This window comes from Camelus ferus, chromosome 9 (assembly GCF_009834535.1).
Source record: "Camelus ferus isolate YT-003-E chromosome 9, BCGSAC_Cfer_1.0, whole genome shotgun sequence".
In the NCBI taxonomy this organism is placed as follows: Eukaryota; Metazoa; Chordata; class Mammalia; order Artiodactyla; family Camelidae; genus Camelus; species Camelus ferus.
The window spans coordinates 44,968,879-44,996,379 of NC_045704.1; the positions used below are offsets into that span (position 1 = coordinate 44,968,879).

Genomic DNA, 27,501 nt, shown 5'->3' on the forward strand with positions numbered 1-27,501 from the left:
GCCCCTTCCTGTGAGGGGTCAGCAGGAGTTGGAGAGGGAAAGAGTTCAGCCATTTTTTAATTTGGAAGACAGGGCCCTCCCTGGCCTACAGGGAACCTAACAAACGAAAACAGGGCAGATACTATGGTGTGGGAGGGACCCTTTTCTTTCTAATCAATAAGCAAACAGTTCCTGGAGTTGCCCAACCAGGCCACAGGAATGTTTCCTGGGTGGCAGCCGAGGGAATGATCAATTATCACCTCTATTCAGGCAGGCAGGTCGGGTGTTTGTGTATTTAACATACAGCCAGAACCTGAGATAATAAAACTCCTCCAACTTAGTGTGGAAGCCAGAGAGCATCTTGTTCTTTTTGACGAAACAAAACCAGTTTCCCTCTCTGTGACAGTGAGGAGGTCTCCACCTCCGCTGCAGGCCAGAGGCCAGCTCCTTCTTAGAATGGAGTTCACCTGCTTCCCCCTCCTCCCTTTTTTTAAAGGAATTGAGCTGAGAGTCCTTGGCAGTTAATGTCCACCCTGGAAAACTGAAGCCAAGCCCTCGGTCTCGAACTTGAGCAGAGAAGCAGCCTCAGCTTCTCCAGCTGAGCCACCGGAGCGCCATTGAGGCAGGAATGTTGAGATTAAACAGGGTGAGGTTTTGTCAGTGAGCGTGGGCTCGTTTCTCAACTGTCCAGGAGAGGCCTGGAAAGGTAAAGGATTTAAAACAGTTCTTTTCTGTCAAAGAGGGCAAGGAGAACGGGGCGCCCTCTGGCCCTTCCAGACTGCAGGAGCAGGAGCCAACGCCACTCACACAGGCCTGTGTGGGACCCACGTGATGGTGTTACTCTCATCCCACTAGAACAAGAGCCCCAGGAAGGCAGGGTCACTGCCTGCTGTGTTCACACCCAGGTCTCCAGCACTAGAATGGGGCCCGGCCCGTGGCAGGTGTGTGGTGTCAGAGCAGCCCGTGGAGCTGCCCCACATGGCCATGCGGCTCCCCGCCTTGCTCTGGCTGCAGCCAGCAGCTGGGGCCGTGTCTCCACGTGTCTCTTTTTTGGGGCCTTCCCCAAATGCCTGTTAGTACATTGCCCCTTCCAGCCCTGCTGCTGCTTAAAGCCTTGGGACCCCCTGACTGGCTTATTTTTTTCTCTATTAACATTTTCATTCCTGATACTTAATTTTGTTCATTATCTCTTACCCACTGGAACCTGAGCCCCATGAAGGCAGGAACCTTGCTTAGTTCGCGGCTGTATTCCCCAGGCCTTCCCAGAATGATGCTTGGCAGGCAGTAAAGGCTGTGTAAACATTTGTTGAAAAAAGAATCCTTGAGACAGTCCCTCGAGGGAGACATGAGGATGTCTCCATTAAACTGATTCTCAAGGGAAGTCAAAGTAACCTGCCTACAGTGGCACCTAAGAAGCAAAGCAGGGATTTGACCTTAATGGGTCTGACCCCATTCACACAAATGTAAAACTATAAAAGTATTTGCACTGGCTTTTAACCTGCTGTGGAGGTGCCATTTATGACATTTTTTACTAGGCTGATTCTGATCAACCTCCATGGTGTTTGTTGTCTGAGAACTAAAACAGTGTTAGCCCAAGCAGAAACACGACCAGGGAGCAAACAATACACTGCCAGAGTGACCCAAGCAGCACAGGTAACCGTAAAACAAAGTCCAGGGTGACGGGTCACGCCTTCATCATGTGGGCTCCCCTTTGCAGGGTCCTGGGCTAATCTGTCCTCAATCTGCAACCTCACTGCTCTCCCTGCCCTGACGCCCCCTCTCCACCCCAGTTTGGTTTTGTTTTATTTTGTTTTTTTAAAATGGAGGACCCCTACACACAAAGCACGTGCTCTACCACTGAGCTATTATCCCCCTCCCCCCAACCCCAGTCTGTTTTGATGGAAACAAAGCAAAGGGAACTTGGTTGCTTGCTTCCTCCCCAGGCAGCGCCTGTTGTTGACATCTGTTTTTAAGGGGTAAGTTAAATGAAGATGGAGACTATTGATGATTTATTCTGAGCATGGAGGTGCTGGGAGGCTGGGAGAAAGAACTTGATCATCTTCATGAAAGTAAACTTCCCATCCCAGGGCTCCCATGGGAGCTGCCTTCAACAAGGAAGATTTGGGGGGATATGGGCGCCCCAGCCAAGCGTATCGTACGCGCTGTGGACACACCTGTGGGTTGTGGTTGTGCAATGTGATACTCCAAGCTGCTTATTTTCCCCAGGAAAATGTTTGGGAGTTAGGTTGGATGATCAGAGGAACTCTGACTTATTTCAGCTTATGTAATTTGGTGACCTAAGGCGGAACATTCTTGAATATGAAGTTTAAAATTTCCTCCTTCAGCTTGTCTGTCTGAATGTCCCTATGTTTCTCTGAGGCCCCAGAACAGGATTTCCAAGGTGCAGTGTTCCACTGAAGGAGAGAGGGAGTGAATATGTGTAAGGGAAGGACAGTGATAGGAAACTCTGCAGTTTTTATTCTGGTTACACCCACCGCTGTCCCGTTCTTTTGTGTGAACTAACTTCCCTGTGTCCATTCAATTAGCAACTAGTCTCGCAAATGTTATCAAACTAAGAGTCCACCTGCCTGGTGGTTAAGTCCTAACGGTGCGTCATCGGCCACGTCACTGGCCACTTCACAGCCGAGAGCCTTAGCCAAGCCTCTTTACTGGGACTTTCGAGCCTCAGTTTCCTCATTTATCAGCTAGGGCTGCTAAACTCCTACCGCCCAGGGCCGCTGTGGCTAGTAAGGCTATTAGGTTGTGTTATTGTCCCTAGTTCTCAGTGGCAAATGGACACAGAAAACTGGAGACTCACTAGGGCTAAAAAGACGGTCTTCCTGGTGCAACTTAAATCTCCTCAACATCCCCCAAGGGCAGACAAACTGGAGGCCTCATCATCCTTTCTTTCCCACTTTTTAAACATAAAATTACATTTTCTGCTGCACCTGGGTACCTGGTAAACCCGGAATGTTTAGTGATTTTGTGGACACTAATCAAAGGAAGATGTTTCCAAATCACCTAGTGCGATCAAAGAAAGTGGAAACTAGAAATTTTCTGGGTGGTGGTATCCTTGGAGAATTACGGCTTTTGCGGCTGAGTTAGAAACACTGATCCTAACCGGTAAAAAGGAACTTCTGCCCAGCTAGATGGCATGTGTCTGTCTCCCCAGGATTCCTTTTGTCCTTGTAGTCAGACTTTCATCTTGTCTTTCATCTTCAGCGTTTAAGTGAGAAACCGAAGCCCTTGGTTTGGGGGTACACAACAGCAGTGTGACACCCCAGGAGCCCAGAAGGCTCTCTGATCTTGTCCTCAAGGTTGTGTGTGTGATTTTCCCTTCACAATACTCAAGTGCTAATGGTTCTTAAAATAAAGGTAAATGCTCTTTGGTGTTTGCTGTGGGACATGCGATCTCCTGAGAGGGAGGGAGTCTGTAACGCAGGCCTTTGTGTGTGGTGGTGGGGGGAATCACTACTTTCAAGTAGTTGCTTCTAAGGGTTATCCCACTAGTTACCAAATAACTCAACTGTGGTTAGCCGGCTTTGCTAGCAGGCCCCGTCCTTAAATCTCAACAACTCTCAGAAATATACAGGGGCCTTTGAGACTGTCTTGTTCCCACCCACCCACATTCCAGTGCTGAGGCTGGGCGGGGGCGGGAGAAGAAATGGGGTCCTTAAAGCAGGACTGTTATGGGTCATGATGGCAATTCCAAGAGAAGAATGTTGCTGAGCAATCAAAGCTGGTCCCGGGACCAAAAGCTTTTCATGAGCTTGGGTTTAATTTTTATTTGAACTTCAATCATCTCTTCCAGGGTCCTCTGATTAAAGCTATGACTTCTGCCAAGTACGCAAGAAAATAGGGCACTTAAAGGCTGAAGAACAACACGCAAGAGTCACAATGGGTTAAAGACGCTCTTTAAGTCAACCTTATTTTTGTCATTTTAAAAAGTAATTCACTGTCATTGTAACACACAATATAATACAAAAATGTATAAGGAAAATACGTAAAAAAAAGAAAAAAAGAAAAAAGAAAAACTGCCTCCCAGCCCTACTATAACTTTTGATCCATCTTCCCTCCAACTCCATCCAAATTACTGTTAGCCTCCTGCTGTGTAGAATTCTGTACTGTTCTGGAATGTCTTTTTCATGTTGTTGGTTGTTTTTCCTTAGTAAGTATTTCTTCTTCTTTTTTTTTTTTTTTTTTAAATTATTGCTGGAAAGCATATCCCCATTTCCTGTATGGGAATGTGGTGAAGAGTAAGAGTGCTCAGCCTGGGGCCAGATAGCCCAGTCCTCCACTTGCTGGCATATAATTTAGGGCAAAGAAAATGAGCATAGTGATGCCGACCCCAAAGGGTGGCTGGATGTGGCGGGGAAGATTAAATCAGAAAACTGGACCCAAAGCGTGCAGTGTAAGGGTCTCGCTCATAGAAGAGGCACGAGGCAGAGTGGTCAAGAGCAGGAACTCTCAGGTTGCCTGGGATCTAATCCTGGCTCTGCCACTTACCAGCGGCCTCAGGTTCCACACCTGTAAAAAGGGGATTTCGATAGTACCAACCTCACAGAGCTCTGGGATGAAGTGAGTTAATATCTGTAAAGTGCCTAGAATAGAGCCTGACACATACTGTTCTCATATGTTTAAAATATTAAGAAAATAGTAAATAAAAGGTAGATGAGGCTCTTAGTTGAGGCTGTCATTTTTGCTGGTGGTGATGATATTACCAGGGTGACAAGATTTTCCTGTTTAGAGGTATTAGGGGATTACATTTCTAGACTAAGTGACCAAATAACATATTGAAGATAGGACGACATGCTGACTTAAAGAATATTTAGTCCCTTGATGACTTTATTTTTGTTTAACTATTTATTGTGGAAATGTTCAAATGTAGCCAATCCCCGTGTCCCAGTCCTCTGGTTTCTACAGTTTGCCATTCTTGTGTCTTCCCACATGCTGCCATTAGTGTTCACTGTGTCTCTGAGACGCTGCCCAGCCCTTGCCAGGGTTGAAGCAAGCTTCCCAGAGCCTTCCCAGAGCTGGAGATCCCCCTAGTCTTTTCTACAATTTCAGGTTTATCAGCCCGGAGGATCAGGTTGCACCGAAAGATAATGGGCCATAATGAACACCTGGAAATTCAGGTTGGGTCTGCACACTTCCGTCACTTCTCAAAGGGTGGGGCTTAGCCACCATTAAGACAAGATGCCCCAAAGCAGGTTAAGAGCCTTGCATTAAGTCATTTGCAAAACCATTTTCATTTTTTCAGGCCGCCACCCTTGGCAAGTCCAATCATGCTTGTCCCAACTTTCACTGCCCGATTGGGTCCGGCTGGGGAAAGGAATTCAGTGTGAAAATGAGGGCTGTTCTTGTTCTGCTTATATGACAAGCCCCCAAACACAGTCTGGTGGCCCCATTACTTCTACTAGGGTGGGGCTGAGGGTGGGTTATTTGAAAAATGTTTTGTTTTGCTACTTTGAAAAGAAATTCTTATTTTAGATGTAAAGGGTGTTAGCTGCCCATCCTTTAGAATTTTGTTTCTTCCTACTTCTGTTGTTATTTTGGGGTTCATCTGTTCATTTAGCAAATGCTTGTCCTCTAGTTTGTCTCCGCAAATGCTCAGAAATAATTGTCACCTCCTTCCACTTGATTGCTCTTTTGCTTCCAAATGTGATCATATTCACCATCCTGGTTAATCTTCACAAAACCCTGAAGAGGTAGGCTCAGTCGGTGATGGTATCCTTCATGTTCCAGTAGAGAAAACTGAAGCCCAGGGAGGTTAAGTATTTTGCTCAAGTCTGCTCAGCAAGAACATGGGGTAATCTGGGTTTATGGTACAGTCAGAGACTCTGAGACCAGCCCCTTCTTATCAACCTCTTCCTGTCCTTAGCCTTCCCCTTCTCACCCATTCTCAAGTTTGGGAAGTGAGTTGGAGAATCTACCTAAAAGATGAGGGTAGGGGTGGAGGCATGGTTTTGACTTTTTTTTTTTTTTTTTTTTAAACAAACTGGCAAGGGAGGATTGGGGAGGGTGATCAGTCAAAGGATCCAGATCTCTTCCTGTGAACTAACTCTCATTGCTTCGGCAGCTCAGTTTATTTGCCAGGTAGCAGACTCCTAGCTACTTCATGAAGTGGCCTCAGATTTCTATCATCTTTGGATACTAGCTAGGAGGCAAAAGCATCCTTTAGAAATAGCCAGGGTCCTAATAGGGTCTCTCGGGGTAAGAGTGAACCATGAGACTGAATTACTCATGTTAAGGGCCAGTGCCAGCTCTACTGTTTATTAGTTATAGGGTGTCAAGCAAATTTCTTAACCTCTGAGCCTTAGTTTCTTCATCTTCAAAATGGGGATAATCAAAGTGCTTACCCCTGCCCCTCAACACTGTCTGATTTTCTTTGGCTAGGGTGGGGCTGTTGGTTTCAGAGAAGTTTGCAAGGGTGGCCCCTAATGGAAGAAATGAAAACTGCAGCCCAGACATCGTATCTGGCTTTAGGGCTTTCTGGCAAAGACCTGATCCTTTTGCATGTAGAGGTGTCTAGCTGTGTAAAATAGTCACAAGAGCAGGAATTTTTATGAAAGATCATCTGGACAAAAATTGAAATCCCCACTGGAGGAATGCAGGGCAATTATTTGAAAGGGAAGAAAACAGGCCAACTTAAGAGTTTCCCAGAATGAACTGTTTTATAGACTGTTCCCTCTGCCTGGAAGGCTCTTGAGCCAGGTTTCTGCAAGGCTGGCTTTTTCAAGTCTCAGCTCAGACGCCTCCAACTTCAGAGAGGCCAGCCCTCACCACAATATAAGTTACACCTTCCCCACACCTCCGTCTTCTCCGTTCACTCTTGTATCACCCTCTTTATTTCCTTTGTATCTAGCATTTGTCACTACCTGAGATTGTTGGTTTTGTTATGCATCCATCTCTTCCACAATAGTGTGAGCTCAGTGAATGCAGGTGCCTTGTCTGTCCTGTTCACAATTTTGTCCTTAGAGCCCAGCAGTTTCTAACAAAGTTTGATGGAGCCTGTTGAATGAGTCCTTTGGTTCTCTGATGTTTAGCACAGACATTTTTCACCATTCATTCTCCAGCACTGGGTATTAATACTTTTTAGGTTTCAATAATTTTAATAACTGTAAAGCTTCAAGTCGTTTTGTCTGTAAGTCACTGATACTAAGTTCCCTTACCCAAGTAGTCCTCCTCTGTCTTTTCCATTTGTCTTGTTTGCTGCTTTATATGATCAGGCTGAAGATTTTCCTGTGAAACCTTCACTATCTCCCCTAAGTGACAGTGATCAATTTCTCCTCAGGGCTTCATAGTGCAAGTAGCCGTTACCTTTCAATGTCTCAGACAATAAGCATATAATCAGATAATTAATATCTGTGATTATCAGTATCTTTTGTAGAATACTCACAGGGGGCTGAATAAATGATTAACCAAAGCTACTTTTTTTATTTTTAACATTTTTAATTGAATTGTAGTCATTTTACAATGTTGTGGCAAATTCCAGTGTAGAGCACAATTTTTCAGTTATACATGAACATCTATATATTCATTGTTACATTTTTTTCTCTGTGAGCTACTGTAAGATCTTGTATATATTTCCCTGTGCTATACAGTATAATCTTGTTTATCTATTCTACATTTTGAAATCCCAGTCTGAACCAAAGCTACATTTGTTTTTAAATTTTTATTTAATAGTGTCTGATATCTGCCAGGCATTGTTCTATGTATCTTAAAACTACCCTAGTAGGTAGTTGCTGTTGCTGCCTTCATTCTACTGATAGGTAGACTGAGGCACAGAAAGGTGAAATGACTTGCTCAAGGTCACAGAACTAATAAGCAGAGCTGGGACTTGAGCCCCACCCTTGGCAGAGAAAATACTATGTTTGGGAGCCGAAGGTAAGCACCATGATTACCCTCATTTTGAAGATAAAAAAACTGAGGTTCAGAGAGGTTTAGAAATTTGCCTGAGTCCATACTCTTAACCACTGTCCATGCTGGTTCCCTCTTATTACCTGCCTCTGTTTATTGAAATGTAAGCTGCTTATTTAAGTGTAGTCAATCCACAGCATCTCACTGAACTTTGGTCTCTAACTTTAGTCTCTTAACTTTGATAGTCAATAGGTATTCTTTCTCAGCTTTTTTTCATATTGTCAAGAGCCATCTGAAGGTCAGGCCCTTTTCTGTATTGAACAGAAGTTACTTTCTAGACAGGTTACTGTTTTCACTCTGCAAGTAGATGAGAAAAAAAATCAGACCACAATTAAGTCGCCCTATAATTGTGAAGAACATAATGACGGTGTCAGCTACTTTGCTATCTTTGCTGTTCTGTCACCAGACTGTGATTTGTTTTACCTGTACTTGTTTTGCGTGAGTGGGGCTTTTGGTGGGTGAATGAAGTTCAGTTTTTAGAGAAGGAAAGCCCTTTCGTCTCCCCAACTTCCTGATCACTGTGATTTATGTCCTGCAGTGAGTTTTGAAGGATGCACTGGTCAACCAAGGACAGTCTACGTTTCTGATGACACCCGGTTCAAAGTGGGCACAGATGGCGTGGTTGCAGTCAAACGGCCTTTACAACTTCATAATCCAGAGATGAGTTTTCATGTCCATGCCTGGGATTCCACCCGCAGAAAGCTCTCCACCAAAGTGACGCTGAAGGCACCAGGGCACCACCATCACCACCACCATCATCATGTACGTTGGAGTGCTTCTTGGAAACTCACTGTAATTTTAGTTTGCTGCTTAATCCAGGTTTCTCTTCCTTGGCGCCATTCACAATTTGGGACTGGGTAATTTCTAGCTGTGGGGTTGTCCTGTGCATCATAGGATGTTTAGCAGTGTCCCTGGTCTTCACTCACTAGATGCTAGTAGAACTTTGCCAGTTGTGACAACCACAATTGTCTCCAGACACTGCCAGTGCCCCCTGGGGGTGATGGTGGGCAAAGTAGCCCCCAGTTGAGAACCATTGGTCTAACTAAACTCTTGTTGGGGGATTTTATTGTTGAGTGAATGGCAAGAGACACTACCTTTATTTCTGCAGGTGGTGTAGAATACTGAGCAAGAGTGTGGATGCTGTCTGGGATTGGATCTCAGCCCTTCCACTTACTACCCGAGTGAACTTGGGGGAGTTATTTCATCTGTTTGTGCTTGAATTTCCTTATCTGTAAAATGGAGTTAATGACGACTAAATGAATTAGTACATGTAACATGCTAGACCTACAGTAGGCACAGAATAAGTACTCAGTAATTATTAATTGTTTTATCATTCCCTTCCTGGTGGAAGAATGAACAGGAGGTCAATTCTCTGATCATTTTGCTTGTGTTCCTCATGGAGAGGGGGCCTTGGCAAAGAAGGGGAAGAATCAGTGGGAAGCTTTTGCCCAGTTGCACTAGAATCTCCACACAATCCTGCCCCATTGTATCTGCAGCGTCTGGCTCTTTGTCTGGCACATACCAGGAGCCCAGTAGATACTGAATGGACAGATGGGTGGATTGGCCACAAATGAAAGGTTATATATCTGCCCAGGTTCTTGGCAAGAATATTTCTGGAAATTATTACCCAAAGCCAAATGCCTTTGCCAATTTCTAAACAGCTCCCGTGGTGCTCCCTACTGAAATGTCTCTCTGGGGAACCGTTCTTGTTGTATCCTGCTATTGCCTTGGGAGTGTGGAGTGTTGTATGTGCCAGGGCCTTTCAGGCTGGCTCCTGTTTTAATCCCCAAGGACTGCTGAGATTCTAGGAACTTAATAGTACTGATGGATACGATTTTTCTCCCTAGTATAACTGGATAGACCAGAGAAGTGAGGAATTTTGTAGAACTAAATTTTCACAGCTTCCCAACTCGGGTATCCAGTTGACTCCGTCATTCACACAAGTGCATTGTGGTAAATTCTTGCTAGGCAGTTGTGCTTGGAAGCTCTTATGAGCCAAAGACAGTTTTCAGTTTGGTTTTTCAGCTTTTCCTCTCTACCTTTGCCATCTGCCTTCATGATTAAGTAAGTTCAAATACATGTTATAGAAAAATCACACACTATAGTGGTTTATGTAAAATAGAATATTTCTCTTTCATACTAATGCAATTCAGTGGTAAGTTGTGGTCAGTATGGAGGCTCTTGCAGTCATCAGGAGCCTAGATTCTTTCTTTCCTTTCCGGTCTGTCTGCTTCTATCCTCAAGGATACCTCATGATCCAAGATGGCTGCTGGAGCTCCAGTCATCACCCTTTATTCTAGATGATAGGAAAAAGAAAGGGAGGAATCCCCAAAATGTATAACTTAGTTGTCTATCCACCTTTTGAAGAAGGTTTTAGGGAATTTTCAAGCAATATTTCTGCTTGCATCTCATTAGTTATAACTTGGCTTCATGGTCACACCTAGCTGTAAGTGTAGTCTTTTACTTGGCTACATTGTTAGATATAAAATGTATATATATGGAAACAGAGGGACGGGAGAAATATTTTGTTTGTTTGTTAAATAAGAAAGAAAGAATGGATAGTGAGTGGTAGGTGGCAACTCTGCCACAGCTGGTTTGAAGTTCACTTTGGTTTGTTTTTATTTCAAGGGACCCTTGTGAAGCCAGGTGGCCCTACATTAGAAGGGGTGACAATCTTACCTCTCTTTTAATTCCTATAAGAATAGATCCGAGACAGATACACACACACATCACATTGTATACCTTAAATACAATTTTTATTTTGTCACCTGTACCTCAAGAAAGCTGGGGAAAAAATAAAAACAGATCTAACTTTACAGTTCTTTCTCTGGTTGGATGGGTTTTCTCAGTCTGGTATCCTTTTCTGAGGAATGGATTCCATGTTCAATATGTTCAGGCACAATTCCCTTTAATTTCACACATGAAGATGTGAAGGTTATATTTTGCCAGCACCGTGTTCATCATAATTTATTACCATCCTCTGAAAATATCTGTCATTCTGATGTCAGCAAGGTCTGCTCTTTGCCTTTCTCTTCAATATGGCAAATCAATTGGTACTCACTCATCCATACCTGTTCACTCACCCTGACTGCAAGGTGGTGAGTTTTAGGGTTAGGATACAGTGTTCACAGTCAGATTACTGAGCACTTAACTACGTTTCAGGCACTATTCTAAGTGTTTTACTGTGATACTAGTATCACATTTAATCCTTCCAAGGATCCTATGAGGTAGGTACTAAGCTAGTCCTCATTTTCAGCATTAGGAAACTGTGGGGCATAGAAGTAAAGTAATCTGCCCGGAACAGGAAGATGTCATTGTGAGAATTCCAAGCAGGGCAGCCAGCCTGGCTCCAGAGCCTGCCCTTGGCCAAGGCGGGACTGCTTCTCTAGGAGATTAATGCAAGGATGCAGAGAGGGTGTGTGTGTGTGTGTGTGTGTGTGTGTGTGTGTGTGTGTGTGTGTGTGTTCAGGGGTGTGTGAGTGACTGGTAGCAGGAATGCAGGGTTGGGAAAAATTTTATGATGATAACCTGTTCACATCTCCTGTCTGTCTTGTGCATTTTGAGTCACATTTTTAAAGTCAGGAAATAGGGCTTGACTCACACTTGAGAAACAGTGACCAGTGACTATGTGGAGAGGAGGAGGTGGAATTGTCCTCTGGAACATTTACTGTATTAACACCAATCATTTGAAAACACTTAAACAATTTGGAAGATCTTTTCCTTCCACCCTCAGCTATCTTATTTCCCTGTGTGTGCATAAAGGTATCTATTGCACATGAAAACCATTCAATACAAGTCTCAGAGGACATTTTTGGTTCCCATCCTGACAACTTCTGTTAGAACAAATGGAAACCATAGAGGATTTAGTAACACAGTGGGATAAAGGGATTAGTATTGATCACAAAGTAGTTCTTAGTATTAATTCCCAAAACTTACTCATTTAGGCTAACTCAACTTTGGAGACCTAAATCCCTATGAAAAACATAAAAGAAAACACCTGAATATCTAATTGCTGAATAAGCTCTGATATTAAATCATTGAAGTATAACATGCTATTAAAAATGACAGGTGTCATACGTAAGAGTGAAATAACTCATAAAATAATGTCAAGCCCTCAGACCTGTAATCGTGTGTGCATAATGATTACTTGAACTCTGGCACTAAGGAGGATCAAAACAGGAATTGTCTTGATGGCAAAGGGCTTCATTGGGTTTTGTTTTGGCTGTTCATTTTGTTATTAAATTAAAACCATGTCCTGCCCTTAGAAGGCTGGAGATGCTGATGGGAAAGGTTGGACTATTAGGCCTGTCTCATCTCCTGAATTATCTCGTTCTGTTCCTCATCTTCTCTCCCTTTAGGACTCTCTCTCTGGAACCCAGACAGAAGTGCTCACATTTCCTGGCTCCCACCATGGTCTCAGAAGACAGAAGAGAGACTGGGTTATCCCTCCTATCAGCTGCCCGGAAAATGAGAAAGGCCCCTTTCCTAAGGATCTGGTCCAGGTACAGAAGGAAGTTCTCCCTTTCTCTGGGAGGAATGTGGCAGAGAAGAACCCAGGAGAGAAAGGGAAAAGAGCCAAGGTCAGCATCCTTCCTCACTAATTCTGTTTTTTTCTGTTTTGTCTTCAGATCAAATCTAATAGGGAAAAAGAAACCAAGGTTTTCTACAGCATCACTGGCCAAGGAGCTGACAAACCCCCGGTTGGTGTGTTTATTATTGAAAGAGAAACAGGATGGCTAAAGGTGACGGAGCCTCTGGATAGAGAAGCCATTGCCAAGTACATTGTGAGTGTCTCTTAAGCTTGTTAATAACAGAGTCATATCCTTCCAAAATTTCTTTAATGAGCCCATGTTGAACCCCTAGATCAGATGTTCTAGACATATGAAGAGGTGAATTTTACACTTCTAGACATGTTGATAAGGAGAAGTGGCAGGAGAACTTGGAAAAATTGGGAGCTATTCATGTTTTCCTTGTTAGGAATAAAGGGTGGGGAGTCCTTATGCCTCACCCATGAGCTTAGACACAAATTGTCAACCTTGGTACTAAAAGTCCCTGACACAAAGGGAGAGGTTGGTGTTAATGTTGGGGAACAAAAACCGTTTCTGGGCTTTGGGAGTGGTATGAGCTTAGGGAAGCTAGGAGGTAATGCATTGATGCCAAATGCAGAAAAATCTGGGGGAAGCACCAGACTGGAGTGGCCAGAGCAAATTTGACCCCGCTTGGAATAAGTCAGAGTGTTTTAGGCTTCCACCTTTATCTCCCAGGCCTGGCCCCCCAGCTCTTATATGGGAAATGGGGGTGCTGCCCTGCTGGATGTGTCCTCCAGCCCATGGGTCTTCATATGTCATGATCTTAACTAATGTCATGACCTAATTGGAGCAGCAGCACGTGTATGAGAGAAGTTCAGTGCTGTGGGGTCCACATTCAAGTGAGAAGGAGGGGGAGCAGGTGGAGCCCACTCTGCTCTAGTTGGATCACTTCTCCTGCCTCTTCTTCCTGAGTAACCATCGCTTGGCTCCTGCAGCTCTACTCTCATGCTGTGTCTTCGAACGGGGAAGCAGTTGAGGACCCGATGGAGATTGTGATCACTGTGACCGATCAGAATGACAACAAGCCAGAGTTCACCCAGGAGGTCTTTAAGGGGTCCGTCATGGAGGGAGCTCTCCCAGGTATAGCCAACAACGAGGAGCTGGCCACCCAGCAAGACATTTAGATCCTTTGGACCCTGAGTGTTGAAGTGTTGGGCATTAGGTCCTTTGAACAGAACTTCTTTTTTAAAAAAAATCTTCATTATGGTATAGTTCCTGTTCATTCAACTGCACGTATTTCAAATGTACAATTTGATGAATTTTGATAGATGTATTCACCAGTGAAACCACTACTACAATCAAGATAGCTTACATTTCCATCACTCCCCAAGAGGTGCAATTTTCAAACACAATTTATCCCTTCTCACCCCTTTTACTTCCTGGTAGCCATAAGTTTATTCTCTATGTCTATGAGTCTATTTCTGAACAGAACCTCTCTGGAAGCCTGTGTGTGTGTGTGTGTGTGTGTGTGTGTGAGAGAGAGAGAGAGAGAGAGATCCTACCTATAGACACTTGTATTAAATGTTTAATCATGGTTTAAGAAAGGAGCAGTTTAAGAACAACCTTTCCTGATTAAGAAAGAGATCCTTGTCAGTAGTCTAAGGCCCCTGTACAATCCTCCCTGATTTCAATTTCTCTCCCCCATCAAGGTGGCCACCGCCCTGACTTTTGTGGTAATCCTTCCCTGGCTTTCATTTATCATTTACCCTGTGTGTACTTACCCCTGGATAATATCTTGTTAGTTTTGCCTACTTTTCCACATGGAGACGAACCATTTTCCAAGGTGGATGAAACAATTTGTACTCTCACCAGCAGTATATATCCTGGAATCACTAGACTTTTGTGGGCCAATCTACTGAGTGTGTTATTATATCTCAATGCCATTTAAAATCGCATTTCTCTGGTTATTAGTGGGCCGAGCGTCTTATCATGTTTGCTGACCATTTGGATTTCTTTACGACTTGTAAAGTCTTTTGCCCTTTTTTTTCTCTTGGACTATTTGTCTTTTGCCTGTTTCTTTCTTTTTTTTTTAAATTTTTTTATTGAAGTATAGGCAGTTTACAATGTTGTGTCATTGCCTGTTTATTCTTAAAGAGTTCATTGGTTGTTCTGGGAGCTATCTGCAGTCACAAGTGTTGTAAATATTTTCTTCCCTCTTGAAGGCCATGATTGCAGATGATGTTCTCTCAGGTGGAGCTGTGGCTAAGAAGCCAATTGTGGGAATTTCTAGGATTTTTCCTATTTTTACACACTATTCACGCAGTATAAGGGACACAGCAAACTGTTTTAGTTTCAGGTTATTTATTCCCCATACTCCTCACCCCAACTCCCTACCCAAAATATCCACTGGAAAAGCTTGATTCTGGGAACACCTCACTTATTTGGTGCAAAGCTTTCTTCCTCCCTTAGCACTTTGATGAGAATTCTGAAAATTAAAGTAGAGCTTGAATGAATCTTCTCCTTTGCTTCCAGGGACCTCTGTGATGCAGGTCACGGCCACAGACGCAGACGACGATGTGAATACCTACAACGCTGCCATTGGTTACAGCATCATCGACCAAGAACCTATGCTGCCTCACAACAAAATGTTCACCATCAACAAGGACACGGGAGTCATCAGCGTGCTTACCACCGGGCTGGACCGGGAGGTCAGGGGTCAGGAGGATCCAGAGGGTGCTGAGGGCGAATATACATTAGCTTAACCCTATGGACAACGTAAACCTCTGCTGAGACCAGTTGCCACTTAGTATGGTGATGGTCTGAGGCTTTGCATCTAAACATTGTCCAGAGATTTGGGGCCAGGCAGGCAGGCAGGCTGGCATTTAAGCAGATGAGAAAATAATTCTTTTTCTACGTGATGCGCTGGGCCAGGCCTGATGTGGCTGTCAGTCCTGACTCAGGTGCATTTGATCTCTACAGAGTTTTCCCACGTACACCCTGGTGGTTCAAGCTGCAGACCTTCAAGGTGAAGGCTTAAGCACAACCGCAACAGCCGTGATCACAGTCACTGACATCAACGATAACCCTCCCGTCTTCAGCCCGACCATGGTAATCCTGCCGCGCCTTAGACGGTGTCCAAAGAAAGGGCCTTGGCTGTTTCACAAATTCTCATGGGGGTACCCTTTGAAAACTTTGCCCAGACTAGTAAATGTTGAGCTAAAAACCAGATGGGGCTGTCGGGTGTCTCTGCCACCCTCAGCCTGGGGCCCATTGGCACAGGTCTGCAAAGTTGCACAAAGCACCTACTGAATCCAAGTCTTCATACTGCGCATCTTGGTAGCAGAGTTTACGAGGTTTTATTGACTCATTGAACAAATATTTTCTGAGTTTACACCAGGCTCTGTCTTAGACCCTGGAGATATTATCACAAACAAGGCAGATGACAATTCTATTCTCATGGACTTTATAGTCTAGCTAGGGAGATGTTAGACAACTTACACAAATTATTGTGTGCAGTTTTACTAAATGCAGTCAAGGAGAAGATACTAAGAGCTGCACAAAAGGACCTTAAGCCTTACTGTGTTAGAAATTGGCTTAATGGTTAGTAACAGAGACTTGACTTTTATGGTTTAAACAAATAGGGTTGATTTTTTTTCTCTTGTGTCACAATAAGCCCAGAGGTAGATAGTCCACTCTGCCAGTAGAGACCAAGCTTCCTTTGTCTGCTGTTCCACTATGCTTGGTACATGGCTTCTATCCCCAGTATCACCTTGTGGCCCAAGATGGCTGCTGTAGCTCCAGCCATATCTGTGCTTTATTCAGGAAGAAGGCCAGGGTTGCATAAAGCACTGATGCTAAGTCAAGTTTTCTTATTTCTGAGAAGACCCATCCCACAAGTTTCATTTTCCTCTCATTAGCAATGGCTGTCTGCAAGGAAGACTGGAAATACAGTATTTTATCTGGGCATGTTGCTGTCATCAACAATGTTGTTAGTGAAGAAGGGGAGGATGGATATTCAGTGGACAGTTAGCAGTGTCTGCCACCCTAACCTAGGCATTGTGAGTACAGGAGGCTTAAGAAAAACAGTAACATTTATAGTAAGACTTGAAAGGAGGATGGCAAATATGAGACAGGGAAGGGTGGAAGTGTTCTAGGCAGAGGGACCATCATGTACAAAATGCCTTGAACCAAGAGGAAGCTTGATGCACAGCAGAACTGAAAAATAGTCAGTGTAGTGAGCCAAATGAGGTCGGGTCCTGCCGGACCAGGTAGACTGAGGTAAGAATTTTTAGAATTTGTCCTGAGTGCAGTGGGATATTATCAAAGGGTTTTTAAGAAGAGGACTGTAATGACCAGACTTTCATTTTACAAAAATTACTGGTACCATTGAGAATGACAGGGGAGGAGGGGGATGGGGAATAAACCACAATGCTGGCAGCTGGGCCAGTGCGCTGAGGGGCACAGAGGGCCGGGGCCTTGGGAAGCAATTTCAGGTACTCATGGAGGACGGTGCCCTTGAGTGCTGGCTGCCACCCACAGGAAATATGGGTCAAGTGGGCACTCCTTCCAAGACTCTTCTCCTTGAAGCTTGAACTAAAGAAAGGAGTCCTTTAGCCCCCTGTGCCCTGGCTCCACAGTTGGGTCTCAGTGTGTCGTAGTGAGCCATCTTTTCCTTTCCTCTGCAGTACCAGGGGTCAGTGTATGAGAATGAGGCGAATGCGGTGATCACTACGCTCAAAGTGACCGATGCCGATGTCCCCAACACCCCTGCGTGGGAGGCTGTTTACACAGTATTAAATGATAAGGAGAAGCAGTTTGTTGTCATCACAGACCCAGTGACCAATGATGGCATTTTGAAAACGGCTAAGGTTTGTATGGTGCCTGGCAAGATGCAGAAATGACAGCCCAGCTAGCTGCCTACTCCCTTGCGCCCTGGGGTCTTCTCAGAAGTAGATTAGCGTGGCCTTGGTGGGATGGGAGTGGGAGGCTTTCCCAGATTCTGGTGGACTGTTTGGGGTTTGCAGTGACTCTTTAGACTCATTTGAGAAGTCAGCAAGCTCCTAAACCGTGCCCTAAAATTGAAGAGGAAATACCATCTGTTACAATACACTTTGTCTGAAACATTTGCCCCACCCCCCACCCCCCATATCCATTTTGCAAATGAGAAGAAAAATCGTTTCCTGGTCTCTGCTGTTTTGCCGGATTACTTTGGAAGTGGGGCAAATATGTTCGTGAAAGGTGCCTTGGAAGCTTGAAAACTAAGAGTTGAGTGATTTCTTTGTTGAAGTTGAAGAGTTAACAGATTCCTAAATTAGCCCCAGAACTTGGACTTCGCCTGGAGCAAATGAGCAGACTCTCCATTTCTGAATCACTTAGGACGCGATCTTCTCTCCCACTGAATGTTTGACATCAGTGCTTTCTGTTACTCTATCAACAAAAGAAAGAAGCTAGTAATCTGAGCCCCTGCCATACACTAAGTCCTTCATAAAAGTTATAGTTGATTCCTTACAGCACCTCTGTGAGGTCAGTCCTGTTCCTGCTTACCTAGGTGTGGAAACAGACCCAGACATTAAATTGCCCAGATCACACGGCTTGGAAGTGGCTTGGAAGTGGCCTGACGGGGATTTGAGCTCATTTTTGACTGACTCGGAACTCCATGTTCTTGCCACTAAACGTACTAGGGTTAAGGAAGTGGACAGGCAGGGCCTTCTGTCCATTTTCTGTCATGTGGACCGCATGTCAACATAGGATGTGAACTTTCTCACTGGTCTTGAGTAAACAAATGACTTAATGTGCTAATAGTTGTTAACAGAGGCTTTTGAGGTTTCACGTAGTTCGTCTCTGTTCTTTTCCTGGGGTTCGCAACTTTAATATGGTTGCATGTTTGTTATTGGGAGCTTTTTAAATATATCGACATCCAGGCTCCAGCCTCATTCACAGGGTCTGGGGTTAGGGTCCCAGGCATCTGCTTTCTTTCAAAATTCTCAAGTTAATTCTTAATGCAGCCAGTTTTGAGAACCACTGCTATACTGCTAACCAAAAAGCAACAGATAAGGATTTAATTTTTGTTTCCTAACAAAACGTTTTTTTAACTCTTTTTTTCTGCCCTCTAGGGCTTGGATTTTGAGGCCAAGCAGCAGTACATTCTGTACGTGGCAGTGAATAACGTGGCCGCCTTTGAGGTCACTCTCTCCACTTCCACAGCCACCATCACCGTGGATGTGATGGATGTGAACGAAGCCCCCATCTTTGTGCCTCCTCAAAAGAGAGTGGAAGTGCCAGAAGACTTCAGCGTGGGCCTGGAGATCACGTCCTACACCGCCCAGGAGCCTGACACATTTATGGAGCAGAAGATCACGTAAGTGTGACGGGTTTGCAACTGACTCACAGCAACTGGGTGTGTGCGTATATGTGTATAAAATATTTCATTCATGGCATTCTATCATCATTGGTCTGTGCATGAACGTTCTCTTGTTTGGCTTATTAATTTTTTTCCTCCCTTTTAGCCCCTTCACCACACCCTTTCCATTTCCTCCCCAGTCAGCCATTCTGGGTTTACCGTGCTTCTGTTCTTTGTATTCATGTAGTGTAGTGGGAATGTGGTTTTAATTTACATACATGGTATGGTGTTATAAGTTGCTTACTGTTTCTTCTCTTTTTAAAACTTGAAGCCGCCTCTGTAATGTAAATCACAGCCACAGATGCTTAAAACACACATACAATCCAACCAACAGCAACACCCCTATGACCATGTATGATAAAGAATGTCCTTACTCTGTTGAGAGCTGGATCTGGTTGCATACTTGGTGCTCTAGTGTGACAATGGTGTAGACTCAAAGGGAAGACTATTAGCACAATTCCAAACATGGCATATCTGTGTCTTGTTAGTAACAGCGTGATTTCTAGGAATAACAGACATCAGTCAACATGCTGGCTTCCTCTTCTCAGAGAGATTCCTACCTGTTAATATCTACTTGAGATGAAACTGTTAGAATGTTCTGAACTATTTAGAAAAAGTGTTATGCAAATCCAGAATAGAGGCACACTTGGTAATTAATTGAGCATGTTCTTGTTTTTGGGGGTAGGGGGAGTGTTTGTGTTTTAGTATCAGTGCCTGTGACTTACTAAATGTAAAACAAACAAGAAGAGTTTAAGTGCAGCTTCAGCTTCTGAGGTTATTCTGGGAAGTGCTAATTCTATCCTGATCAAAACAATCCAACTATAAAAGACACCCATGAGGCAAATAGAGAGATCTGAACATAGACTTGACATTAAGTAATTATTATTGTTTTCACTAGGTGTGTTAGTGGCATTGTGCTATTGCAGGGTTTCTGTTCAGTGATTAAAGCCTTGGGTTGTATGATTTTCAGGCTGTGTTGATATCTTAGCTTGTAGTAGTGCAATAGATAGTTCAAAGCATCTAACTGGGGAAGTTCAGGGACCAAGTCTCACAAGACTTCTCTCTGTTGGTAGAGGCTCTTACCCAGGGAATAAAGATCATTCCACGTATGTATTTCATTGCTTTGCACTTATAAGGATGTGAGGATGAGCTCACAGTTATCCAGGACCCCTTCCTCAGGTTTCTTTATTTCCCTTTCTGAGACTTTCATGACCCCAGTAGATAACTGGGCAGTATATCTCTGTTTTTCATACTTTTATTTTCTCTGTTTCTGGTATTCCTAATAAGGTGATGCTTAACAGGATTCTGACTAATTGGCATTCTGAATAGAACTTGTTGTGTAAGACCAGAAGGAGCTTTACCCTTCTCGGCACTTCCCATTAAATGTCAGTAGTGCAACACACGCCCCCAGGTCCCTGTGTCAACCCAAATCTCCAAATGCTCACGGCAGGGGTGTTGGGTGCCATATTGTGACCATTTGAGAACTGCTGTATCCTTTAAGGGGCCGATCCAAAAGACACTAAAGAAATCTGACATCTAAATGCCATGCCTGGTCCTGGATTAGATCTTGAATTGGGGCAGGGGATGCTGTGAAGGACAGTTGGGGGGAAATTAGCAGTTTGAATATGTTAACTGATAGTATCATATCAAAGATATTTCTCCTGTAATTGAAAATCAAATTGTGGTTATGTAAGAGAATGCCTCTGTTCTTAGGAGCAAACACACTGAAGTATTTGAGTAAAAGAACATGATGTCTGCAACTTATTCTCAAGTGGTTCAGCAAAACAAGAAATTATATTTATAGTGCATCAACTTACCCATGTGATACAATACCGACAATGGGTGAATCTAGGTGAAGGGTACATGGATGGTCATCAAATTTTTCGGGTAAAATTTCTCTAGGCGTGATTATTTTTTGGAAAAAAAGAAAGTCAGAAGTCTATCAACAAAGAGGAACCGTAACCTTCAGCAACCTGCTGTTTGCTGTTCCTGTTCTAAACCAGAGCTTGTGCCTTTCCAGGTATCGGATTTGGAGGGACGCTGCCAACTGGCTGGAGATTAATCCGGACACGGGTGCCATTACCACTCGGGCTGAGCTGGACAGAGAGAACTTGGAGCACGTGAAGAACAGCACGTACACGGCCCTCATCATAGCCACTGACAACGGTGAGGACGCCCCTCTGCCATGGCTTCTGCTGCCTCTCCCTCCTGCCTAGCTCACTTCCTTGCCTCCACTCCTTCTTGTGGAGGCATGAATTCTCTTTCTTTCATTCTTAAACACAGCATTCTCAGAGCATTGTCACAAATGCACAGGGAGGAGGATATAGCTCAGTGGTGGAGTGTGTGCCTGGCATGCACGAGGTCCTGGGTTCAATCCCCAGTACCTCCATTTAAAAAAAAAAAAGTTAAACAAGTAAGTAAACCTAATTACCTCCCCACCCACCCACCCCCCAAAAAAGTGGGGAAAAAATGCACAGAATTTAGGTCAACCAGAATTTCCTTTTTACCACTCTCTCTATACCTGAACCCCATGGGAGCCAGACTGGCTGGGTTTAGATCCTAGGACCACAGCTTAATACCTCTGTGACCTTGGACTTAGTACCTAAGTTTCATGTCCTTCAGTTCCTTTACTACCTAATTTTTATGTCCCTCAATTCCTTTATCTGACAAAAGGTAACATTCCATCTAGATTAAATGAGTTAATTTTGTAAAAGTGCTGGGAAGGCTGCCTGCTATATAGTACATGCTCATGGAAGGTTGTCATTATTTTTATTTCCATCATCATCATTATTAGTGAAGTGTGGCTTCTTCCAGACTGTTTCTGTGTGTTTTAATTAAATGTAATTTTTAATGATACCTGCTCATTGTTTAAAAAAGACAGAAAAAGAAAAGAAAATTCAAATGATAAAGATGAAAAGATCCATCCATGGATGAACAGATAAAATGTGGTATACACACAATGGGATATTATTCAGCCTTTAAAAAGGAAGGAAATTCTGTCTCATGTTGCAACATGGATGAACCTTGAGGGCATTATACCAAGTGAAATAAACCAGTCATAAAATGACAAATGCTCTCTGATTCCACTTACGTGAGGTATTAGTGTGGTCAAGTTCTTAGAAACAAAATAGAATGATGGTTACCAGGAACTGGAGGAGGAAATGGGGAATTGTTTAATGGGTACTGAGTTTCAGTTTTGCAGGATAAAAAAGTTACGGAGAGCTGTTTCATAACAAGGTGAATATACTAACTATTGAACTGTACACTTAAAAAATGGTTAAAATGAGAAATCTTATGCTTTTTTTTTCACCACAGTTTGTTTAGGAGGTAAAAAGAAAAAATAATCACTAGAATCTTGCCGCCCAGGTATAAATATTTATGGGTTTGAGATAGATTCCTCTGGGGTTTTTTCCCCTTATGATTTACTAATATGAATGATGATGATTCCTTGAGGATCTGCTTTTTCTACTACCAAGTGCTATGTCAGGATGTGAAAGAAATACAAACAGAAGTGTGTACGAATCTCCACCTCTAACTCAAAAAGCAATCCATAGCCATTTTAAAAGGCTCAACCCTTTGACAATGACCTTTAAAAGCCTTAGAAGTTCAGAGAGGGGAGAATGAGGGGGCAATGAGGACTTCTTGGAGCAGTTAAAATTTAAAGGATGAATGAAGTTATGTGAGAAGAAGGAGAGGGTCTTTGGAGGGAGGAATACCCCAGATAATTGTTATCAAAGTGGGGAATAAGCATGTCAGAGGTCTGCCCAGTGGGGAGTGCAGATGGCCTGGGACTGGCAGGGCGGGAGGCTCTATGGGCAGGGTGGGGCCCGATGATGGGCCCCTGAAGAGCCAGGGCAAGATCTGGATTTAGTCTGATGGGAGCAGTAAGGACGCATCAAGGTTCCTGAGCTGTGATATTTCTTGTGTATTTTCTCAGGTTCTCCACCTGCTACTGGAACGGGAACCCTTCTCCTGTTCCTCTCCGATGTGAATGACAACGGCCCCATACCAGAACCTCGGATTATGGACTTCTGCCAGAGGAATCCACAGCCTCATATCATCAGCATCATCGATCCAGATCTTCCCCCTAACACGTCTCCCTTTGCAGCAGAACTAACACACGGGGCAAGTGTCAACTGGACCATTGAGTACAATGACCCAGGTGGGCACTTGAGTCTTACTTTGGAAACTTTGCTCTGACCCTTGTGCTTCCCCTGTCCATCCCCCTTCTGAATTTCCCTTCTCAATATTACCCTTTTTGTTCAGTGCATGTTTCCTGGACTTCTACGTTTGTGGCATTGAACCAAAAGTCCCTTTCAGTTCCCTGTATCTGAGCCCGTGACGTACTGCCCAGTAACCTACAACCCAAGCGGCCATTTGCTTCACTCAGTTTTGGAATGTCTTTAGGTCCCTAATAATTTTATTTTAGAACGACCTTTTTCTCTCTCCTGATCCCCTTATTTTTGTTGCTTCCTCCAGAACACGAATCTCTCATTTTGAAGCCAAAGAAGACTTTAGAGTTGGGAGACTACAAAATAAATCTCAAGCTCATAGACAACCAGAACAAAGACCAGGTGACCACCTTAGAGGTGCACGTGTGCGACTGTGAAGGGGTCGTCAGCAACTGTAGGAAGACTGGGACTTTCAACCAGGCAGGACTGCAAGTTCCCGCCATCCTGGGGATTCTTGGAGGCATCCTTGCTTTTCTGAGTAAGTACAGCTGATGAGTATTTCAGCCTTTAACTTCTAAAATGGGGGGTGGTTTATCCCTTACTGAACATTTCAGGGGTAAGTGGTCCAAGGCTGGAAGACTGCTCCGTTTCATTAAGTCAACAGGGGCCCAGCCCTTCTACTTTGTTCTTTCACTTTCTCAAGCTTGAGGGCACGCAGATCTCCTGTGTCTCTTCATATATGAGAATTCTGATCCAGTAGGCCTGGGGTGGGGCTGCAGATTCGGCATTTCTAACCAGCTCCCAGAAAATGCTGGTGTTACAGATCTCTGGACCACACTCAGAGCAGCAAGGCCTTGGTCAGAGCCAGCTCACCACCTCCTCCTCCATGTTCCACCCTGGAGGAGGGATGCTAGAGCAAGTGAAGGCGCATATTTGGGAATTGAACATATCACCTTCACTCAGCCCATTGGCCCCAACACAGTCACATCTGGAAGCTCCCACTCGAACTGGGTGACCATGTTACAACTTGGTGTGGAGTGTGGGCTGAACAATGAGGATCAATGACTCAAAGGATGAAGGAGAAAATGGTTACTCGGGAAAATTGGGTGGTTTCTGCCATAGTCCTTAAAACTGATATTGCCTGAGCCAACCTGTAGACTGAGCCCTTAGGGTTGACCCAGGTGCTATTAGGGTTTCTAGAAGCAAGTGACCTCAAGTCAGTCAGAACACCTTCAAAGATAGCGTTATTGTTGTTTTTGTCATTAGGAGCTATAACGGGTGGTTTGGGTCACAAAAGTCTTTGCAGCAGCTGAAGAGGCTGTTTGTTCACTGAGTCTCAGGGAAGGTTGTTGGAAGATGTAGGACAGTTGGGCCTCAGGGGCTGGTGGAGCCCAAACAGACAGAGGGATGTTTGTGGTGATTTCCACACAAGCGAAGGCACTGAGAGAGAAGGGCTGGAATGGACTGTGCAGAGCAGAGAGGCCAACCTTGCTGGAATAGAAGAAATTCTTGGAGGGGAGCAATGGGACCAGCTCGGGGCTTTTATTTCAGAGTCAGCACAGTGTAACTGATCCTGCTGCTGCTGCTGCTGCTGCTTCTACAGACTGGAGAAGGGGTTACCTTTTGGCCTTCAGGAAATAGTTGCAGTCTAGCCCATTTGCTCCTGCCCTCTGCTGCCTGTGTCCCCTCAAAATTGAGAAGAAAGGGGAGAGTTGTTTGGAATTCAGCGAGCTTTCTGGACCTTTCTTCCTCTAGGACTCATGTGGCTTTACTGCCACGATGGGAAAATATGAAGACTGTAATTACACTTAAAATACTGGGGTTTGTTTTGTTTTGTTTTAATGGAAGTACTGGGGATTGAACCTAGGACCTCAAGCATGCTAAGCATGTGCTCTACCACTGAACTATATCCACCTCCTACTGATTTTTCAAAGTAATAGCATTATCTAACTTTGCTCTGGGTATATTTCATTAGACATTGGGGCTGAGAACAACATTTGCAGCAGAAATAATGTCAGGATGCAGATTTCCAATGTCTTATTCCTTATGGGCAAACATAGAACTTTAGCGTCTAAGGAATGTTGTAGAGACACCAGGTTATGAAGGTTTTTGTGTAGTCCACCAATATTTAGTTGCTTACTTTGTGCAGAATTTATATCAGACACAGGGGATTCAGGAATTTCGAGACAGCTGGGGTTGGCTGGTTCTTTCTGAAGTGATGACAATAATACAACATTTTGGTTATTTTCCCTTAAGTCACATTTAAGTAATGTTTGATAAGAAACATCTTTTTGGAAATGATAACGTTCCTCTGGCTCTTCACGTGCTCTAAGCTCCGTGTGGGTGGGGGCTGTTTGCATCCTGTATTGTGTTCAGGGCTGGGGCAGGCCTGGCCCACCTAGCAGGAACTCAGTATTCTTGTCCATGAATTATGATCAAGGGGGTTATGTTGTTTATCTGGATAAGATCTTGGAATCCTTCTGATTTCAGAAATAGAAAGGTAGGTTGAGTACTTCTAAGTTTGTGCCCCTTCCTGTTTCATTGCTTTGACTCTTCACTAGGCTGCCATATACAGGTACTCGGGCATAAGTACCTATAAATTAGAAAACACACTGAATCACATTTTTTCCCATTCACAATAAATTGTTTAATATTTTTAAATAGTTAAATGTTAAATATAGATTAATAATTAAGTGTTAATATAAATAATTATGTAGCCCAGAAATAGCCCAAGATTAGATGAAAACCTTGGAAACTAAACAGATTTGAAAGCTTGTTACACGATTTTACCCTAAGAGAAGATAAGGAATATACCAAGTGATTTTTGTTGTTATTTTTGATTTTCAAGGTTTTTTTGGTGTTTGTTAGTTGTAGACTAGGTGATTTTACAGTCTGTGCCCCACCACCTGTAACTAAATTACAATAATACATGTGCATCAATCTCATTTAGGCTGACCCAGCCGTGTTCTCAAATCTTATTCAATGGTTTCTACTCACTCAGAATCAAAGCCAAAGTCCCTCCAGAGGTCCACACGTCCCTGCTGCCTCTCTGACCTCTTCCCCCCTTCTCTCCCCCTCACCTACCCTGCTTCAGCCAAGCTGACCTGGCCTTTCCTTAATCACACCAAATATACACCTGGCCTTAGGGCCTTTGCCTGGACCATTTGTGCTGCCTGGAGCACTTTGCCTTAGATTTTGGGAAATGGCTGATCGGTTTACGATCCGGTTAAAGACTACACTTGAATTCACACTGTGTTGTACTGTGAATATTAGCCTCAGGGATGTGAAGGCACATGGGTTGTCTGACAGCCATCTGTCTGGATCTGTCTGGTCTGCAAGGCCATGGTGCTCTGTGCCAGCTGCTGCTTACGGCCGTCTTGACCTGTGGCCCTCATCTCTCTTTTCCCCACTCCAGTCCTGATTCTGTTGCTTCTGCTACTTGTTCGGAGGAGAAGGGTGGTCAAAGAGCCCTTACTGCCCCCAGAAGACGACACTCGGGACAATGTTTATTACTATGATGAAGAAGGAGGTGGAGAAGAGGACCAGGTGGGTGTTTAAAACTGTGGAAGAAAGCTTTAAGGCAGTCTCAGTTTGGAGGAAACAGTGATTAGGAGGAGGCAGGCATTTGAAATGTGTGTTTCTTTGTGTATTTTTTTAAAGTCTTACCCAAGAAAACAGACATTGTCATTAACCACCACCATCATCATCAGTACAACATTGCTAACATTTATTGATTGTTTCCTGTTCTATACACAGATGAATGAACAGAGGCACAGCGTGGTGAAGCAAATTGCCCAAAGTCACACAGCTAGGAAGCAGTAGAACCACGTGGTCTGACTCCAGAGCCTACTCTCTTCACTGCTTTTCTCAGGACACGAACTTTTTTCAAATTATCTTTGACATGGAGCCACTGACCTGTTTTAATACTTTGTGTCCTTTGAGTTTTTAAGCTATGCCAAACTGTTTTTTGCTTTTTTCGATGTTAATTCTTTAGATTTTCTTTATTTCCCTTGGTCTTGGAGATGTTCTTAACTTGCTTTACCCTGTACCAGTGAACTATGACCACAGTAATGCTGCATAACAAGCAACCCCAGGATGTCAGTGGCACACAACAATAAGCATGTTTTTCTCATGCATTTGTGGCTTAGTCTTACTCTGTTCAGGCTGCTGTAACAGAATATCACAGACCGGGTGCTTCTAAACAACAGACATTTATTTCTCACAGTTCTGGAGGCTGAGAAATCCTATATCAAACTGCTAGCAGATTCGATATCTGGTGAGGGCCCTCTTCCTGCTTCATAGATGGCCATCTCACATGGCGGAAGGGGCAAGGGAGATCTGGGTGACTTTTATAAGGGCATAATCCCATTCCTGAGGGTTCCATACATCATCATGACCTGATCACCTGCCAAAGGGCCTACCTCCAAATACCATCACATTCAGGGTTAAGTTTCTCTTTTCTTTCTTTCTTTCCTTCTTTCTTTTTGTTTCTTTTCTTTCT

At 43.9% G+C, this 27,501-nt stretch overlaps 1 protein-coding gene across 3 annotated transcripts in view; it reads left to right on the plus strand.

Moving 5' to 3' along the window:
- The window catches only part of LOC102518832 (cadherin-1), a 67,924-nt gene that overhangs the window by 36,055 nt on the left and 4,368 nt on the right, over positions 1-27,501 (plus strand). For 2 of the 3 annotated variants that reach the window (XM_032486613.1, XM_006180589.3), the window contains exons 3-14: positions 8,438-8,661; positions 12,258-12,401; positions 12,528-12,683; positions 13,424-13,568; positions 14,961-15,136; positions 15,408-15,536; positions 17,114-17,296; positions 18,542-18,786; positions 20,849-20,994; positions 22,766-22,990; positions 23,308-23,538; positions 26,416-26,546. In XM_032486613.1, the coding sequence (XP_032342504.1) occupies positions 8,438-8,661; positions 12,258-12,401; positions 12,528-12,683; positions 13,424-13,568; positions 14,961-15,136; positions 15,408-15,536; positions 17,114-17,296; positions 18,542-18,786; positions 20,849-20,994; positions 22,766-22,990; positions 23,308-23,538; positions 26,416-26,546 (2,135 nt within the window). Of the gene's footprint in view, positions 1-8,437; positions 8,662-12,257; positions 12,402-12,527; positions 12,684-13,423; positions 13,569-14,960; positions 15,137-15,407; positions 15,537-17,113; positions 17,297-18,541; positions 18,787-20,848; positions 20,995-22,765; positions 22,991-23,307; positions 23,539-26,415; positions 26,547-26,756; positions 27,472-27,501 lie in introns of those variants that run through there. The other variant, XM_032486614.1, reaches the window with a different exon arrangement.